Source organism: Triturus cristatus, chromosome 4_1 (genome assembly GCF_964204655.1).
Source record: "Triturus cristatus chromosome 4_1, aTriCri1.1, whole genome shotgun sequence".
Classification (NCBI taxonomy): Eukaryota; Metazoa; Chordata; class Amphibia; order Caudata; family Salamandridae; genus Triturus; species Triturus cristatus.
In genome coordinates, this window is record NC_140585.1 from 306108009 (window position 1) to 306126348 (window position 18340).

At 46.6% G+C, this 18340-nt stretch overlaps 1 protein-coding gene across 1 annotated transcript in view; it reads right to left on the bottom strand.

The window, feature by feature from the left end:
* Positions 1-18340, bottom strand: part of CACNA1C (calcium voltage-gated channel subunit alpha1 C) — a 2189932-nt gene that overhangs the window by 669748 nt on the left and 1501844 nt on the right. The window contains exon 14 of the mRNA XM_085652198.1: positions 11340-11547. Within this exon, the coding sequence (XP_085508324.1) occupies positions 11340-11547 (208 nt within the window). The remainder of the gene's footprint in view (positions 1-11339; positions 11548-18340) is intronic.

Sequence of the window (18340 nt, forward strand, 5' to 3'; positions counted from 1 at the left end):
GTGCACAAACACTTTCTTAAGAACCTAGTAGCCAAGAGCATCTGTCCCTACAAGTCACCTTGAAACATTAACTTCAGTGTGCACCACAGTCCAGGAAGAAGAAGCCGGCAACCCCTTTGTGGAGCCCAAAATTATTTAGTAGGGCAGCGCGCAGACAAGACCTACTCGGGCCTAAAGTAAAGAGAGCGAAAGCACGGGGGGTTAAGCCCGGTATTGCACATCACAAGTGATACAATATCAGAGATGCATCTCCACGGTTAGCACAAGTACCAGGATTAGACAGAGACGATGGGCAAATCATTAAATCTCTGTGCCTTATATTCTAACTATGTGCACAAGAAACATTTAAACAATACAACTGTGCGGTAACTGTGTAGTTTAATGCCTAGCACTGTTCTAGTGTTCTATTTCCATCCCCGGCTTTCCATACTCTCCAGTTTCTTTAGGATGTTCTCCACTACGTCCTCACACTGTTCTATAAACAGCATCTCATATTCAAGATGTTCTTGCTGTAGTGAGTATGTTCTATATAAGGAACTGCACAAACTAGCCAGGTTTGTGCTATATCAAAAGCCTTATGAATAAATACAAATGTGATGTAAAGGTAAAGAAATCCCTTAAAACCCAAAACTGATGACATGTGAATACATATTTCCAGGCTAGCCAAATGGATTGGGCTATTGTCCTTCTGCCCTAAGACCAGGTGTGCTCTTTTGGTGTTCACAATACTGATGGCTAATGCTGTAAATAAGTAAAATACTATAACAGGGGCTTGTTTAATATGGGGTTTATGGGGTGTCCCCCCCACCTAATAAATGGTGAAAGTCAGGTCTTAGAGGGTCCAGTCAGGTCTGAGAACCTGCTGCATGCCTCTGTCTCTTATATGGTACAGAAAAGCTTCCCGAGCTGTGCTGTTTCCATTGTGCCTTTTCAGGGCGTGGGCCAGATGCGATGATACTGAACCAGGTTTGTGAGGTGGAAAAATCTTCCTAGTGTGGAATATATTCTGTGTGTAGTGTAACTTTCTTCTGCTCTCCATCATTCTTTGAGACTTATAAGCCCTTCTACTCTTTCCATTACTCAACCTTTTGAGCCTTCAAGGCAGCGGAACCTGTGCGGGGTTGAAGGTTACCCCCACTGAAATGAAGGAAACTAAACAAAATGTAACGTGAGGACAGCTTTCATGGCACGTCATAATACTAGCCCGTAGGAAGCATTTAACTTGTTTAGAAGTCATATATGAGTTAGAGGATTGTTTGATGCCCTCTAAATAAAAGGGAGTTGAGAGGACTGACCATTAACATTACCAGGATAATGTCCTGTCGACCTGATTCGACCTGCTGCATTTAACTCTCTTACTCTAGACCTGTGCCAGGTTGGGCCTACTTCACGGCAATGCACCAATTCAACCTTACCAGCATCACGAAACATAAGTACTAGCTGTGTAGTGCAGGACATCTTCTGGCCCTTCAAGGCATGCTCTAAAAATCTAGAACAAACAACAATCTCTCAACAGGGTAAAAAAAATTGCATTGTAAAAGCAACGTAGAAGGGAGACAACCACGGCTATTTTGGATATTTAGCGGTCTATATTCGTAAAGTTCACATACATCAATAGTTATATCAGCACTATTACTTAATATCCCTTAATGAGTAACTAAAGCACTGTCAGTGTAGGGTACCAATGCCGGTCGCGGATCCAAAAGTTTCAACTTCCTGGGTAGCCAGCATAAGTCTGTGGTGGAATGGACCAGGGTGCTCCGGTTCCTAGATTGGATGTGAGTCACATCCACGACTGGTATCAGTATCGGTACCGGCATCAGTACTATACACCGACAGTGCTTTACATACATCTGTCGCCCTTCACCACAGCTTACTCATTAAGTGACACCCCCAGAGGTCGACAGACTCGTCCACTTTGGATCCTTCACTGGGGTCCTTTCCCGCGAACGAGCGATTAGCTTCACCATTGTGATTACCATATTCATCCCATTACCACATCCTACCTATGACTTTGTTACCCCTCCTTTTCTTCCAGGGGATCCTCATCAATAGTCATAAGCACTAGAACATTCCCGCCCATGCGCGGGACCCCAGAAACACAATCATATATGTGACAAACCTATATGTATCTCCATATATATATATATACATTTATATATATAATAAAAAAGCAAATGCAGCCTTTCATAACTAGAGCTGAATAATGCTGTAAGGACTCCCCTGTATATCATAAACAAAACATTAAAAACCAGGGAAAAACAAAAGCAAAGCCTGTTTTAAAACTTTTTTAATGCTTAGCACTTAGCACAATCTCTCAGATAGGACTGAAAGCATTGACAGCTCACAGGCTGCTTTGCAGAAAAAACATAGCCTAGAAAGGCTGAAAAGCTAACTCATAGCAACATAGAAATAAACTGGCACCGTGCCTTTAAGGCAGCCATGACCCCCAGCTTCCCATCATGCCTCAGGGGTGACAGTTAGGTCAGTTGTTCTTTGCGGTGACTTAAAAGCCATGACACAAAGAGTTGACAATTCCTTAAAAACAAGGTTCCTTTGCCCGTGGAGGCGGAAGGGTTTCCGGCTCCTTCAGGCAGGACCCTGGTTAAACAGCTCCACTTTTTTCTGATTTTACTCAGAAAGAATCTTCAATTTTCAGGAAAAATGTATCTTACTTCGACGTTTGACATCTTGTCAAGTAAGGGGCTCACTTTTTCTGACTGATTTTGGCATTTTTTACACTCAAAATGCCATCTCTTTTTGACCCCTGCCCTTCTTGTGGAAAAAAGGCCAGGTCAGACTCACATGCAGTCTGTATTGTCTGTCTACCTAAGGATCATGCCCCCAAGACTTGTACTCATTGCCAGTCTCTCTCTAATAGAACTTTAAAAGACACTGAGCATATCCGTCTTTATGGGCTGGCAGAAAAGGCTTCCAGAGGCAGATCACCGGTGAGAAAGGGCTCTAAGAGGGCCAGATCCTCATCTAGAAGCAAGATTCCATCAGTGTTGGGCTCGGCGCTGAGAAAACAACCACCGGTGGGGCATGTGTCAAAGAAAAGACCTTTGACTGCGGGCTCGCCGTCGAGAGAACGCCGACATACAGGTACGTCGCTGCATTCACCGTCAACGACGAAGAATCGCGAACCTCCACCGTCGTCAACCCGCCGGCGAACGGCGTCGAGGATGAGCAGCCCTCCGCCGTCGTCATCCCACCGACGATCGGCGTCGAAGGCTGGCAACCCTCCGCCGTCGTCAATCCAACGACGATCGGCGTCGAGGTGTGGGAGTCCTCCGCCTTCGTCAACCCGGCGACGATTGGCATCGAAGACCAGAAGCCCTCCGCCGTCGTCAACCAGGCGACGATCGGCGTCGAGGCGGCGATCGGCATCGAGGAGCGGCAGCCCTCCGCCGTCGTCATCCCACCGACGATCGGCGCTGAAGTCCTTTGCCGTCGTCGATCCAATGACGTTTGACGTCGAGGCACAGAAGAACAGAGAGTCGACGTCGAAATCGATCCCAACACCTGGTCGAATTTCGACATCTACAAGGAGGTCGAGGTCGACGTCGAGAAGGGCTCCATCGGAGCAGGTTATATACTCGACATCGAGACCCACATCAGTGAGGTCTGGAGAAGGTTCGGTTGTTTTGGTGACAGAATCAGCGTCACGGCACTCATCCTCTCATTCCTCGAGACGACCTTCGACGCATACACCATCTGTGTCCCCAGAATGACATTCGAGGAGGTCGCATCAAAGATCTGTCACATCACAGAAGGGCTTCTCCTTCTGTTCACTTATCTCCAAGGTGGCTTCTACCAATCCATCACTGGAGTAAGAATCCGGCAGGAGCATCACGAGGAGAGGAGGAATATACCAGTCCGATCCACAGATCTCCTCTACAAAGATTGGTGCAAGAGGTGGATAGATCGCCTTCAGCTACACGTCGGCATCGTACGGGAAGATCGGGAGAGCGCAGACCTTCTACTTCCCATCACAAAAGAAGGTCTCCTACATGGTCATCCTCCTCCACCCGCTCCTCTAAAAGAGACTATTCACCTACCCTATCGAATAGCCCTCAGTCGAGAGTGTCTCCGATAGATGATATTAACACGTATCATGAGGTGCTTCAAAGAGGGGCTCAGAAGCTGAACATTGAGATGTTGTCTCCTCAAGTTGCAACAACGGTGATTTTTGAGACACTACATCAGAGATCTGCGTCTCGTCCGTTGCTGCCTCTGGTTCCTGGGCTTCTGGAACCAGTAATGGACATTTTCCTAGCCCCCTCTACAATTAAAGCTGCACCTGCTAGGATTCAGAAAAAATACAAATCAGCTGAGACAGACCCGTTTTTTAAAAAATCGGCTCCGCCTGCAGATTCGCGGCGGCACGAAAAACGCACGCAGTATCTGCACATTCGTTGGTCCCCCCTGACAAAGAGAGTAAGTCCCAGGATTCTTGGGGGCGGAAGGTTTGCGGGTCTGCAGCGTCATCACTAAAAGTCTCCAGCGCAGCAGCCTTATTAGGTCGCTACGACAGAGCCTTATGGGACTACTTGGACCGTTTCAAGGAAAAGCTACCAAAAGAGGATCAAAGGGACTTTGAGGAGGTCATCAAGGAAGGATCCCTTGTAGCTAACCAAATGATTAGCACGGCAGCGGATGGTGCCACACTGTCGGCGCATTCTTATGCGCATGGGATTTGCGCAAGGAGGTCTGCCTGGTTAAGGCTAACAGCTCTCAAGCCAGATGCGCAACAGAGGATCCTTAACCTGCCTTTTTCTGGCTCCTCACTGTTTGGTACCCATACAGATGAGGAGATGGCAAAAAAGAAAGCCGAATTAGACACTCTGAAGGTGGTGGGATTGGAAAAGAAAAAAGAGTTTAGGCGGAAATACAGACCCAATCAGCGCAAGGGCTACCAACAGAGGGTTCAAACCCCTCAGAGGTCCCAAAACAAAAATCAAGGAAAGTCGCAGTTTGTGAGAAAGTGGCTCTGTATATACTGTTCCTTAATAGGTACAGGGTGTACAGAGTCCACAGACCCCAAGGGTTTAACAGAGGTTAAAGTTAGATATAACCTTACTCTCCAAAGTGGTAGCCTGGTCGAGCTGTAAGGCAGTATCAGAGGACAGTGTAAAGCATTTGTTGTACACTCAGTCAGCAAATAGTTCCACACACTCAATAACTGAACTCTAGGCCAATGGTTTGTATATAAAAAATAAATGCTTGTTTTATTTTAGAACCAACACTTGGAATTAAAATATACTTTCTCGACAGGAGATGTTTCATAAAAATACTTTTGTATATGCAATAGACTCTTTAGTAAACAGTTACAAGTAGTTGCAGTAGGCAACTCTATTTCTAAACACAATACATTGAGCTCAATGATAAATTCAAGTTATATGCAACAGATTACTTTTTAGATTACTTTTGTAATTCCAGGCCTGGATCCTAGATCCAGTCCTGGGTCAGTTCTCAGAATCAGCTGTAGAAAGTCGACTTTGGTACTGTAATGATTTTTAACTAATATTTAGCTATTTCAAAAGTTAGCACTTAGAAAATATTTCAGAGCAAACAATCAATGATTCCCTATGGACGAAAATGTAGGTTACAGGTACAGTAGGTTATCGTTACTTTTGTAATCCAGTACTGGGTGCCTAGACTCAGTACTGGGACCTTTATCCAAAACAGGTAAGTAATTACGTTTTCAGATGTTATACGATTTTTGACGAATATTTAGAAATTGCAGAAATCAACACTTAGAAGAAATTTCACAGAAAAACAGTCAATGGTTTCCTATGGAAGAAAAATGAGTTAAAGGTAAGTATAGTTGTGGGTACTTTTCAGAGTCAGTGCTGGGCACCAAGATCCAGCACTGAGAGCTCACCTAAGAGCAGGTGAGTAAATTCGTTTTTGTCACTCGGCTGATTTTTGGTGATTATTTGAAGATTTGAAAAGTCCACACTTAGAAGAAATTTCAGGAAAAAGCCAGCCAATGTTACCCTATGAGGAAAATAGAGTTTGCGGTTTAAGGGTAAGTACTCGACTGGCGATGTTGAGGTTCTGGGCACAGACTCAGGGGTCTCCCAGGGTCAGGTAGGTATAGTTGTTTCACCCTCAGCGGCTCTAGGGCGGCCGGGTGCAGAGAGAGTTAGGCCCAATGTTATCCTATGAGGGATAGGGGGGCCTGGGTTGGTGGCTGCTGTCGGGCAAGCCACGCGGCTGTGGGAGCTGGGCTCCTGGTCACTTACTCAGGGCATGTGGGGAAGTAGGTTAGAGTAGAGTTTTCACTGCCAGGCCCACTCGGGCGGCTGGGTGCAGGGTGCTTTTGAGCCGTCGGGAAATCTCCGGTTTGGAAAAAGACTGCAGGCTCGGGGACGAGGTCTCTTCAAGTGCCACCACCACTTCGAGGGGTAAGTTGGGTAGTTGGAGGATAGGTAGGTACCCCGGAATTGGACACAGAGGGCCGTGGGGCGCCGGGTGCAGGGGTGCCTTTTGATGTCGGGGGTTTCCGGCCAAGCTTTCCGCCAGAGTGGGGGGTTGCAGTGGCCTGGGGAAACTCCTAGAGGCGGCAGGCCTTTGAAGCTTCCCTTTGCTCATCCCGGGGGAGGAGATCTATCACCTCACCCAGGATGTGCATTGTTGCAGGCCCGGGAGAGCAGGGGCTCTCCCACCCAGGGGTCCAGCAACGTGTCTGCTGTGTGGCAGCCTGGGCAGCCTCAGAGCAGACGTGGATTGTAGGTTAGTTGTAAGGGGGCATCTCTAAGATGCCCTCTGGGGTGCTTGGTACATTAAATCCCACACTGGCATCAGTGTGGGTTTAATGTGCTGAGAAGTTTGATACCAAACTTCCCAGTCTTTAGTGTTGCCATTATGGTGCTGTGGAGCTCGTGTTTGACGAGCTCTCAGCACCATGTACTCTTAAATGGCAGCACTGCACTTACAGTGCCCGGGAATGGACCTGGGTACTGTAGGGGCACAGGGCTTCTGCTCCTGTGCCCACACCATGGGCATAAGGCACCCAGCCAGAGGGGTGACTGACATATGCCTTGGCAGTGTAGGTGTTGGGCATGGCACACAGATGTGGGCCATGTCGACTCTTAATTTTGTCCTGCACCCAGACACTCAGCCTGCAAAGGCAGTGTGTGTGTGTGTGTGTAAGGGTACAGGGCCCCTAAGGGTGGCACAATGAGTGCTGCAGCTCTTAGGGGTCTTCCCTGGTCACAAGGCCCTGGGTACCTAAGGTACCATTTACCAGGGGCTGACATGTGGCCAGGGTTTGCCAATTTGGAGTTTGTGTGTTTTAAGGAAGGAACATAGGCCCTGGGCACCTGATTGGCAGGAGCCCAGGGTACACTCAGTCAAAGTACATTCAGCAATTTAGCAAAAAGTGGGGGCATACCATGAAAAAAGAGGGCACTTTCTCACACAGTTCCAAAGCCGTAAGTCAAACAGAGGTAGAGGAGGTCATCAGCAGCAGTCCTCTACCACTGCTAGATCAGCAGGGAAGCAATGAGCAAGAGCTTCCTCTGGCGCAGTTGCCCACTCCAGTGGGAGGAAGTGTATCACATCATCTGAAAGAGTGGTGCAACATAACAAAAGATCGTTGGGTGCTCAGTATACTACGCAATGGATACGCACTCCGAAAAGATCTCGTCCTCACCAGCTAAAGTTACTACGACAGGAAGTGGTAACCCTTCTGCGAAAAACGGCCATAGAAGAGGTTCCTCCTTCTCAGCAGGGGAGGGGAGTTTATTCCAGGTACTTTCTTGTGCCAAAAAGAGATCAAGAGCACAAATTCAGACCTATCCTGGACCTTCGATCGCTGAACAAGGTCATCTTGAAGGAGAAATTTCGCATGTTGGCGCTTCATCAAATATGTCCACATCTGCAAACAGGAGATTGGATGTGTTCAGTGGACCTCCAAGATGCGTACTTCCACATACCCATAATTCCCCGTCATCGCAAATATCTGCGATTCGTGGTCGGCAGCAAACACTACCAGTTCAAGGTGTTACCCTTCGGATTGAAATCTGCCCCATGGGTCTTTACCAAGTGCATGGGGGTGGTGGCGGTGGCTCTACACAGAAGGGGTCTGTTCAAGTATCCGTACTTGGACGCTTGGCTCCTGAAAGGGCCATCCCCTCAGCAAGTAAGGAGCGATTTCCAAATATGTCTAACTCTGCTCCGCAGGCTAGGTCAGTATGTGAACATGGAGAAATCGGTTCACCGGCCTACCCAGGCGATCCATTATTTGGGCTCCACTCTGGATACAAACTTAGGAAGAGCGTTTCCTTCGGAGGAGAGACTTTCTTCAATGCAACAGAAGTGCAAAACTCTTCTCCAGGCAACTTGTCCAACAGTCCGGCAAGTGGCTTCTCTGCTAGAATCGATGGCTTCTTGCATATTTCTCATTCCCAACACCAGGCTGAGAATGAGGCCCTTGCAACAGGACCTAGAGGACAAGTGGAACCAAGCATCGGGTCACTGGGAAGACCAAATTGTGCTATCACAAGCAGCAAAGTCATCCATTATATGGTGGACTCGACCAAAGAACCTCGTAGTGGGAGTCCCCTTCCATCAACCAGTTCCAACACAGTCTTTGGTAACGGATGCGTCTCTGCAAGGATGGGGAGCGCATATGGATTGCCTGCAGATGCAGGGACGATGGTCCATCAAGGAACAATCCTACCATATAAACATGTTGGAACTGCGGGCAGTCCACCTAGCTCTGAAAGCTTTTCAGCCCTCAATCACATCCAACTCGATCTTGATCCAAACAGACAACACGACCACCATGTATTACCTCAACAAACAGGGTGGTACGCGCTCTCGCCCTCTCTCCCTGGAAGCTCAAGCGATATGGCACTGGCTTCTAGCCCGAGGCCTTTCCATCACAGCGGTGCATATTCCAGGGAAGCGAAACGTGCGAGCGGACGCACTAAGTCGGCACTTCGAAGATCAGCCAGACTGGGTGCTAAACGACAAGGTTGTGGCAGATATTTTCCATCAGTGGGGGCAACCTTCCATAGGTTTGTTTGCAGACGATCAAAACAAAAAATGCCACGCCTTCGCATCAAGGTTCCACCGCCCAGGGACGAGGGGGAATGCTCTTTTGATGGATTGGTCCAGAATATTTGCATACATACGCCTTTCCTCTCGTCTCTGATCCCGAAGGTGGTATCCAAACTCATCCGATCCAACATGTCGATCTTGATAGCTCTGGACTGGCCTCGTCAGTGGTGGTACCCAGACCTGTTACAGTTGTCGGTACTCCCCCACAGGAGATTCCCTCACAGATCAGACCTGCTGACCAAGATAGACGGGAAGATTCTACATCCCAACCTTCCTTCACTGAACTTGGCTGCATGGCACCTGAGGTCCTGCAATATGGACATTTGAATTTGCCGCAGGACTGTATGCATATACTAAAGGAGGCAAAGATACCTTCCACGAGGGCGTCATACTCCTTTAAATGGAAAAGATTCTACTTATGGTGCGCTCGTAATCCTGTTAATCCTACCACAGGGCAGGAGGAGGTAATTCTACCTTACCTCCTGTACTTGGCCAAATCAGGTTTAAAATATTCCTCGATCAGAGAACACTTAGCGGCCATTACGGCCTACAGAAAGTCTCCAAACCAGCCTTCCTTTTTTCAACTGCAGGTGGTCAAGGATTTCCTACAGGGGTTGAAGAAAGAGTATCTCCCTGTTCGGCCTCCTTCTTCTCCTCCTTGGGAGTTGAATCTAGTCCTCTCTAGATTAATGGGTCCTCCTTTTGAGCCCATCCATAAAGCCACGTTGCAGCATTTGACATGGAAGACCGCTTTCTTAGTCGCGATAACATCAGCGCACAGAGTAAGTGAAATCCAAGCGCTGTCTGCCAAAGAGCCATATACTATCTTTCATCACAACAGGGTAGTGTTAAGGACTCACCCTGCATTTCTTCCGAAGGTTGTATCTGATTTTCATGTTAACCAGTCAATCTCCCTACCATCCTTTTTTCCCAATCCCGCAACTCCTGCGGAGAGATCGCTACACCCCTTAGACCTTAAGAGAGTGCTCAAGTTCTATTTGGAGGGAACAAAAGGTATAAGAAAATCAGATCAATTGTTTTTAAATTATGGTTCCATGAGGAGAGGCTTTCCAGCTTCCAAAAGTTCCATTTCGAGATGGATAGTTACACCTACATGTATTGTTAATAGTGCTGATATAACTATATGTGAACTTCACGAATATAGACCGCTAAATATCCCAAATAGCCGAGGTTGTCTCCCTTCTTCGTTGCTGTTACAATTCAACTTTTTTTTTTTAACTGCCTATCTAACTGTAACCTGCTGAGACATTGTTGATTGTTCTAATTATTCCACCTAGGTCTCAACTGGGTTTACAGGTGTTCCTCCTGTAGTCTTTTTCTCTAAAATAAATCTGGGCACACAGAGGCACTTCACACATTTCTCATCTTCACATTTTTCAGAATGTCCACCTGCCCAGTGACCCCACTTATACTCTCATGCACCATAACCCCCTCCACACCCACCCTCACACCTGCTGCCGCATACTTATGCCGAATACTGGATGGTAGTGGAACTAAAGGCACTCTGGAATTTCCGCACATATATGCACCTAACTTGTAACCGTAGTCTCACCAAAAGATTTGAAAAATGGGGCTTAAATCTATCGTCAAAAAACATTACAAACTAACAATAGTGCTGTCAAATATACACGCTCTCTTGATGATGCCCCGACCCAGGTACCATAAAAAAGGCTTTCAAAATGTATGCCTCAAGAAATGTTCTAAAAATGATAGTATTTCACATCCTCAAAGAGACGAGGGCAACTCTGAAGTTTCCAGGAAGGTTGTTTCATAATTAGGGTGCTTTTCAGAAAAGTTATCTTCAGGTAGATGTGGGCATTGCATGGAGTGCAGTGGACCCTTTCCGAGCCTTCATTTTTCAGATGGAACGCGCAGCCCATCCTGGCTGCTTTGAAAACTACACAGCTTTTCAAAAAACTTCCGGTTTGGGAAGGTAAGTCAGTGGATCCCACATAGGATATCTGAGGTGCGGTCATAATGGACAGTCATAACCCGAAACACACTTTGCACCTCAAAGTTGCACTTTGCGCCTCAAAGTTGCAACGCCATTCTGCAGAAAAACAAACTCTGACCCTGGATTCAGAACACAGGACTGCAAAATTGCTGCTTTCTAGAAAGCTGAGTAAATGTTTCAGTTTCCACCAAAACCTTCGAGGAAACCCCCCGTCTTCGCATGCCATTAACTAAAGAGTGCAGTGATTGAGGTCCCAATACACTTTACTCACCACTGTCCTCAAGCATACCTGAAACACTGTGAGCAGGGACTGAGGGAAGTTGTCAAAGGTACTTCGCCTGGTCTGCATCTCATCGAAGTTAAACTTGCCACCGAAAAGTTGCATCCCCAGGAGCGAGAAGATGATGATGAAGAGGAAGAGCAGGAGCAGCAGGGAGGCGATGGAGCGCACAGAGTTCAGCAGGGATGCCACCAGGTTGCTCAGGGAGTTCCAGTACCTTTGTTGGCGAGCAGGGTGATAGACATTGGGAGAAGGTGAGGAGTGATGGAGTGCAGAGTGGTATGAAAGGCGAGGAGGAAATGCAGGTCAGTGTGATGGTGAGAAGTGAGGTGGTGGACAGTGATGTGAACAGTAGGGAGTCAAGTAGTGGTGTGGTGTGGTTACGTGGAGTAGAGTGGTGGATCAGGGATGTAGTGTAGAACAAGGTGATGTCCCGAGGAATTGGGTCATCAGGGTGGTGGTGGTGTTAAACAGTAGAATGGATTTGGGACGTGGAGCAAGGAGATGGTAGTATTGTGTTCGCGGAAGAGAAGGTGTTGTGTAACAAGCAAGTAGTAGGTAGACGGGCAGTATGGTAGTGAGGTATGGGTAGCAGTGTGGAACAGCGTGGGATAAAGAAGTGTTAGGATGGTCGTGGAGGAAAATAGAACAATGGTGGTTGGCACAATGGTGGAAGTCATAGACAGTGTAGTGGTAGGAAAATGGTGGAAAAAACGTTAGCAGTATGAAGTGCACATGTAGCACGATGGTGGTGGGCAGTCCAGGATTTTAAGGAGCAGGATCACAAGTGGCCATGGCAAATAGAGAGATCGTTGTAAGGGATGTTATGTGGCAAGCAAGTGGGCAGCAGTGAATCATAGATGATTGGTGCGTTCAGCGAGACAGTGGACAGAGAGGGGGCGAGCATAGTGTTGGTACAGTGCATGTGATGGTGGATATTGATGATGAGATAATATGGTACAGGGGTGATGGAGAAATAGACAGTCATGAATAAATAACAGAGGCAGATGATTAGTTATTTTACATATGCACGTCTCATTACAATGATTTATTTAATTCAAAGTTTAATTAGGATGTGAATAATAGCTATGTAACAGGTTTAGGAGATGCAGCGCAAGTTAAATTGTTACTTAAGACATTTAATTGAGAATGTAGGGCACGGAAAAGCAGAGAAGAGTTTAAAGCAGCAAACGAAAATAAAAAGTTACATTTTCAACATCATGACGAGGAAATTGCTTTTTTTAAATATTCTATTTATATTGAATCCATCCATATGTGTGGGTGTCAAGTCCCCCTTGTTAAGTGTGATACCGTCAGCCTGTTCTGGACTTTTAGCTACAGATTGTTGCGTTCTGTGAAATTTCGCTTTGCATTTATTAATTTAAATATAGGCTTATAAATTACTGTAAATGTGACTAGTTGAAGCTTCAAGATTGACTAAATTTGTCACACTTGATATGCAGTTTCTTACTGCTGTGCCGATATCCATAGACTTTTGTTGGACTTAGTGAAAATATGTATGCCTGTGTATTGATCTCAGTGCACTTATGCATGCTGCATGTGCTTCTGAATGATGTGAGCCTCATTGTTGTCGATTTTTGTGCTTGAATAGAGTAGGGAAGTGAACATTTTGTATGGTCATCCCCCCCAACTTTTTGCTACAATGCTGATGGTTATTGTTAGACCTGGTACCATTGGCGTGAGTCTCCCTTCCATTTTCACTGATTGCCTCCTCTGTTTTATATATGTTTTGCTGGTTTAGATGCTTTGGGCACTGTGCCACTTCTATTCAGTGCCACAGTGCAAGTGCTCACTATGTTAAATTGATGTATTGATTAGTGACTCCATGATTGGGTTATTTGATTTACTTGTCAGACCCTAGTATAGTGCACCATGTGTGCCCAGGGCTTGTAAATCAAATGCTGCTGGTGGGCTTGCAGCACTGGTTGTGCCACCCAGAGAAGCAGCTTGTAAAGTGTGTCTCAGGCCTGCCATTGAAGAGCCTGTGTGCAGTCTAGTACTGCCATGCTGACTGGGTAAGTGCACCCACATCTAAACCTTCCCTTTTCTTCATATCAGACACCCCTAAGGTAGGCACAAGGGCAGGGTGCATTGTAAGTATAAGGTAGGACATGCCCTGGTGTGTGTGGCATGTCCTAATAGTGAATTACAGCCATTTTCGTTTTTCACTATTGCAAGGCTATCAGTCCTCCTACACCAGAATGGGCAGTTTGATTATAACACCGTATAATCTTAACGGACCCAGGGAACATGGTAGAAATTCTATTTTAGTATGCCTGAACTCAGAATGTTAAAGTACATCTTTTAGTGAAGTCGGTTTTAACATTCTGTGTTTGAAAATACTACTTTTAGAAAGTAGGTATTTTCTTACCTAACCATCCAGCCTGCCTCTGCCAGCTTGTGTATTGTGTCTGGTTTTGTGAGTGACAGGGGCTGGGGATTCCAGGAAACAGGGTGAGTCAGCACTGGGCTGAATAGACCTATCTGCATGTAGAGTTGTGGGAGGAGTAGCACCTCGGTCTGAATAGGGCTGTGCCTGCCTCCCACAATGCTGGCTCCACCTCCTGTGGTGTGTCTGATGTCCCTGGCCCACCCTGCCAAAGGAAAGAAGGACTCTTGTAAACAAAGTGCTCCAGTACTGCACAGAACTGGTTTGGACTAGGTACAGGCCCCTCTGCCTTCAGAGGACAAAGGATTTAGTAGTATAAATATGGGGACCCAGACCCCAAGACTTTAGATCACTTCTGGAACAACAAGACAAACCTCTGCCAAGGAGAAGAACCAAGCTGTAGGAGTTGGACTGCCCCCTGCCAGTGTGCTGTGTTGCTGGGTTAGCCTACAGTGGTGTCTTCAGTGCCAAGGAGAGGAGTAGGAACTTTCAAAGAACTTTCATTATCTTGCAGAATATTACTCCAAGGGCTTGAACTTGTGCTTGCCTCCTGCTGAATTCTCAGGGACAAAAGACTTCAACACCAGCTCCCCTCTGAATTTCCTTGCTGGGAATTCTGTCTGCAGAAGCCTGCATATCGCTGGGAGCTGGAAGCGCGACTCAACGAGAAGAAACATTTCGCAGTCGCAGCTGTTGCCGTCGCATCGCCGTAGAAGCGTGTCGCCGCAGCAGAGGTCGCCGCCGCATCACCTGAGAAGCGTGCCTTCGTCAAAGCTGTTACCAGACGCATCACTGGAGAAGCGTGTCGCCGCCGCAGAGGTCGCTGTCACATCACCGGAGAAGCGTGTCGCAGGGCCTGTCGCGGCTCCAAAGTTACAGAGTTCGCTGCACGGCCGCCGGGCATGCACGCATCGTCTTCACGTCATTGCATCAAGGGCGCCATCTTATCGCATCGGATTGTTGCATCGTATCGAGGTGCCATCTTGTCGCATCGTAACCAGAACGCAGTACGAGAATCAACGCATCACCTCCTCTCCGGTAAGGACCAAGACGCATCACCTACTCTGCGCAAGCATTGAGGCGCAACGCATCGTCTCCCCTGAAGCAAGGACCCAAAGCATCTCCATCCCTGAGAACCTTTTGTTTGTTTTGCATTACGCACCCAGTTACCTTTGTGAGAACGTTGTCGCATTTGTCATCAACTTGAATTAAGTGACTTCTACCATCTTTAAGTCTATTTTGAGTACAGTATTGTGGATTTTTGTCGTTTGCGGTCTTGTGTTAAGTCTATATAAAGAATACTTATTTTTATAAAACCTGCGTGGTGTCCATCTGTAGTGTTTTCACTGTATTACTGTATGTGTTCACAAATGCTTAACACACTGCCTCTGAGATAAGCCTGTCTGCTCGTGCCAAGCTACCAAGGGGGTGAGCAGGGGTTATCTAGTAGTGTAATCCCCTTTCCCTGACTTAGAAGCAAGGGTCCCTATTTGGTCCAAGGTACCTACCTCTGCCAACTAGAGACCCCCAGTTCTAACAGATATGATGCTGGAAGTGCACTGGAGCCTGCTGCCCAGGCCCTAGTGCTCTCTCCCATAAACTGATATGTATGAATTGGTAACCCCAACTGACAAGGACTCTATATGGTACCAGTGGTACCCTGGGCATGGTTGTCTAAGGGGCCACAAGCAATGTTTGTGCCACCCTGAGTGACCCAAGTAAACTACTGACAGCAGGACAGCCATTGCAGAATGCAAGAGCAGTTCGAACTGCTCGAACTCGACTTTGCCATCACCATGTGTAACAAAGTCAATGCACTACTTTTAATGTATGCTGGTCACCCCTAAGAAAGGCCTCCTGAGCCCAGGAGGCAGGGTTCATTATACTAAAGGTGTGGAGGTGTAAGTGCTAGCTTATATATCCCAATAGTGGTCTTTAACACTAAAGCACATATACGTGATAGGTGGGCCATAGCCATAGGATAACATGGGCTGACACCCGGGCAACTCAAGGGCCAGCTCCATTATGGTACTGCTGAAATATGTCATGTTTGGTATCAAACAATGTCTCACATCCCCCCTGGCATAAATCTCGTGTCGAGGAGGATGTGGCATGCACCCAAGTGGCTACCTTGGAGGTTGCCCAATTGGTTGCCCTAGCCTTTTCTGCTCTCTGGCTGCCAGCCCGCAGCGGCTGCCATCAAGACAGGATTCTGAACCCCTGCCAGAAGGTGTGAACTCTTCCAGGAGTGAGAAATAATGGTCTGGACGGGAAGGAGATCACACCTCGCTCCCTGACAGGATGGCTAGTGAAGTGGCACATCATGGTGTTGAGGAGGAGGAGGAGGAAACAGCCTTCCCCCTGCCCACAAGGCACATTTGCACCCGGGCAGGTGGGAAAATTAGATCTTCAGGAGGTGTACACCCCAGAAGAATAGCCACTCCTCTAGGGTGGGCTACCTGGTCTCTACATCTGATAAAGCCTTCTACCATGTTAAAAAGTGGTAGAATAGAGGGATCTGGTTAGAAAAGGTGACACACAGCCCAGCTGTGGTAACCTCAGAGGCGGATTATACGCTGTGGCTAGTAGCCCATTGGCCACCTGCACTCACACACTTGCATCCACACCCCTAACGCCCCTAAATCAATGATTTAAGGGCTGCCCCTGACACCCGACCCTCAGTTCCTATCTGATTTGCAACAAAGGACAAAGAGGAGATCATGTTTGTGACAACAGGATCTGCACAAAGAAAAGTCTTGATACTCTGCACCTCTGGCAAACTTCTTGGAACTGCATGACTGCAACTCATCCTGGACCAAAGCTTGGTTTCCCTAGACAGATGGTCTCCTTAGAGAGCCAATGGCAACTCCAGATTCCGCAAGACTAGTGGCACTCTTCCCCTGCACACCGCAGGTAAAAGCAATGCAACAGAACTAAAGAATCGCTGGCTATCTGGCCCTCCAAAGAATCGCCCAAAAGTAGATGGTCCATTGCATTGTGGGAAACCTAGTTCTGACCTCCAGCAAGTTTCAGGTGGCTACCATTTTCTCCTGGATGTCAAAATAACTTTCTGCTGACCTTATCGCTTCCAAAACTTGTTGGTCGCCAGTTCAGCAACCACTCTCTTTCCTTGATGCTGCACCTTGAAGGAACTCCGCAAAACCTTCATACGATGTCAGCAGTGGCTTTGTCGTCAACTTTTTGCACCTGATTCCCCACCAGCACCATGTAAGTGGTAAAACCAGCTCCCTGCGGCTTCTGCTACAACACCAGGGACTGCCAGGACAACTCTGCACCCGGGCTTCTCGAGCCAGGTAAAATCAAACTGACTGTCATAGCTTGGTCCTGGGATCCGCATCACCTTTACCCTCCTTGGGTTCCACGCAACTTGCCTTGCAAGTGACCGATTGTCAATGGCATTTTGTACTATTGACAGCAATGATTACGTTTTGTAGTACTGTTTTGCACTGATTTAATATTGCTTCTAAAATCTATAACTCTGGTTATAGTTATCCAATTAACTTCATTCTGGTGTCTAACTTTATATAAAAATCCGCTTTATTTTTTTAATAAATTGGTGTCGGATTACTTTTGAGTCATGTCAATTACTTATTGTCCATGTTGGTACTCTGAAATGCTTAACACATGTTCTTCTAGAAAAGCCTGACTGCTCTTTGCCACTCTATCTGAGCTAGGGATTTATTAATGTGCGTCCAAGGACTGTCTTGACACCTTCGGGTATAGTGCGCTTTACCAATACTATCCTATCCTATCCTATCTTTGGGGCATTGGGAGAGTATTGCATGGTGAAGCCTAACCAGCATCACCACATAATACTCCACTTTCCTACAAAACGTTACTAGCAACAATGCTGGGGTCAAAATTGACCATGAAATAGCAATATTTTTAGGAGATTAGCTAAGAAGAGTATCAGTACACATCCATTACTATGGCTGACATTTCAACATATCTTCACCATTAGAGAAGATCATGGCAAATATGTGTTGATATACCTATTAAGATATAACTAAACGTTTTTTAAATATATCATTTCAAATAAGTGACCTAATGTTTAGATTTTTTTTAACCAATTTTGAAAAATACTTTGAATGGAGCAAAACACAAGAATGCCAAGACGAAGGCTCGTTCGGGCCACTGGTGTGAGCTTGAACCGTGTGTCCTTCATGGCTTTCCATAAATCTTAAAATTTTTACCATATGTTAATTTCCTTTTTTTCTTCTTCAAGTCTCACTTCCGTGTTTCTAAAGGAGCTGGAGTTGTGCTAGAATGGGTGGACTAGCTTTTATTATTTGCACTCTTGCATTTCGGTGAATGCACTTTTGCACACTTGTGCCTCAATCCATCTGCTAAAAATTGGTAGCACTTCACGGATAAAGTTGAGGTTGGAATTGGCTGCAGAACACTTATATTTATTTGTGATGTTTCCAAATCTAAGCCCTGAAAGAAACATTAGACCGGACACATAGCTTCAAAAGAGTTAAGACAAAAAGAGTGCAGACTTAAAAGGTAAGGATATTTCTATTTTATACCTAGATTCTCAGGTCCACCTCTCTTCCATGGTAAAGCTCCTTCCCTCATT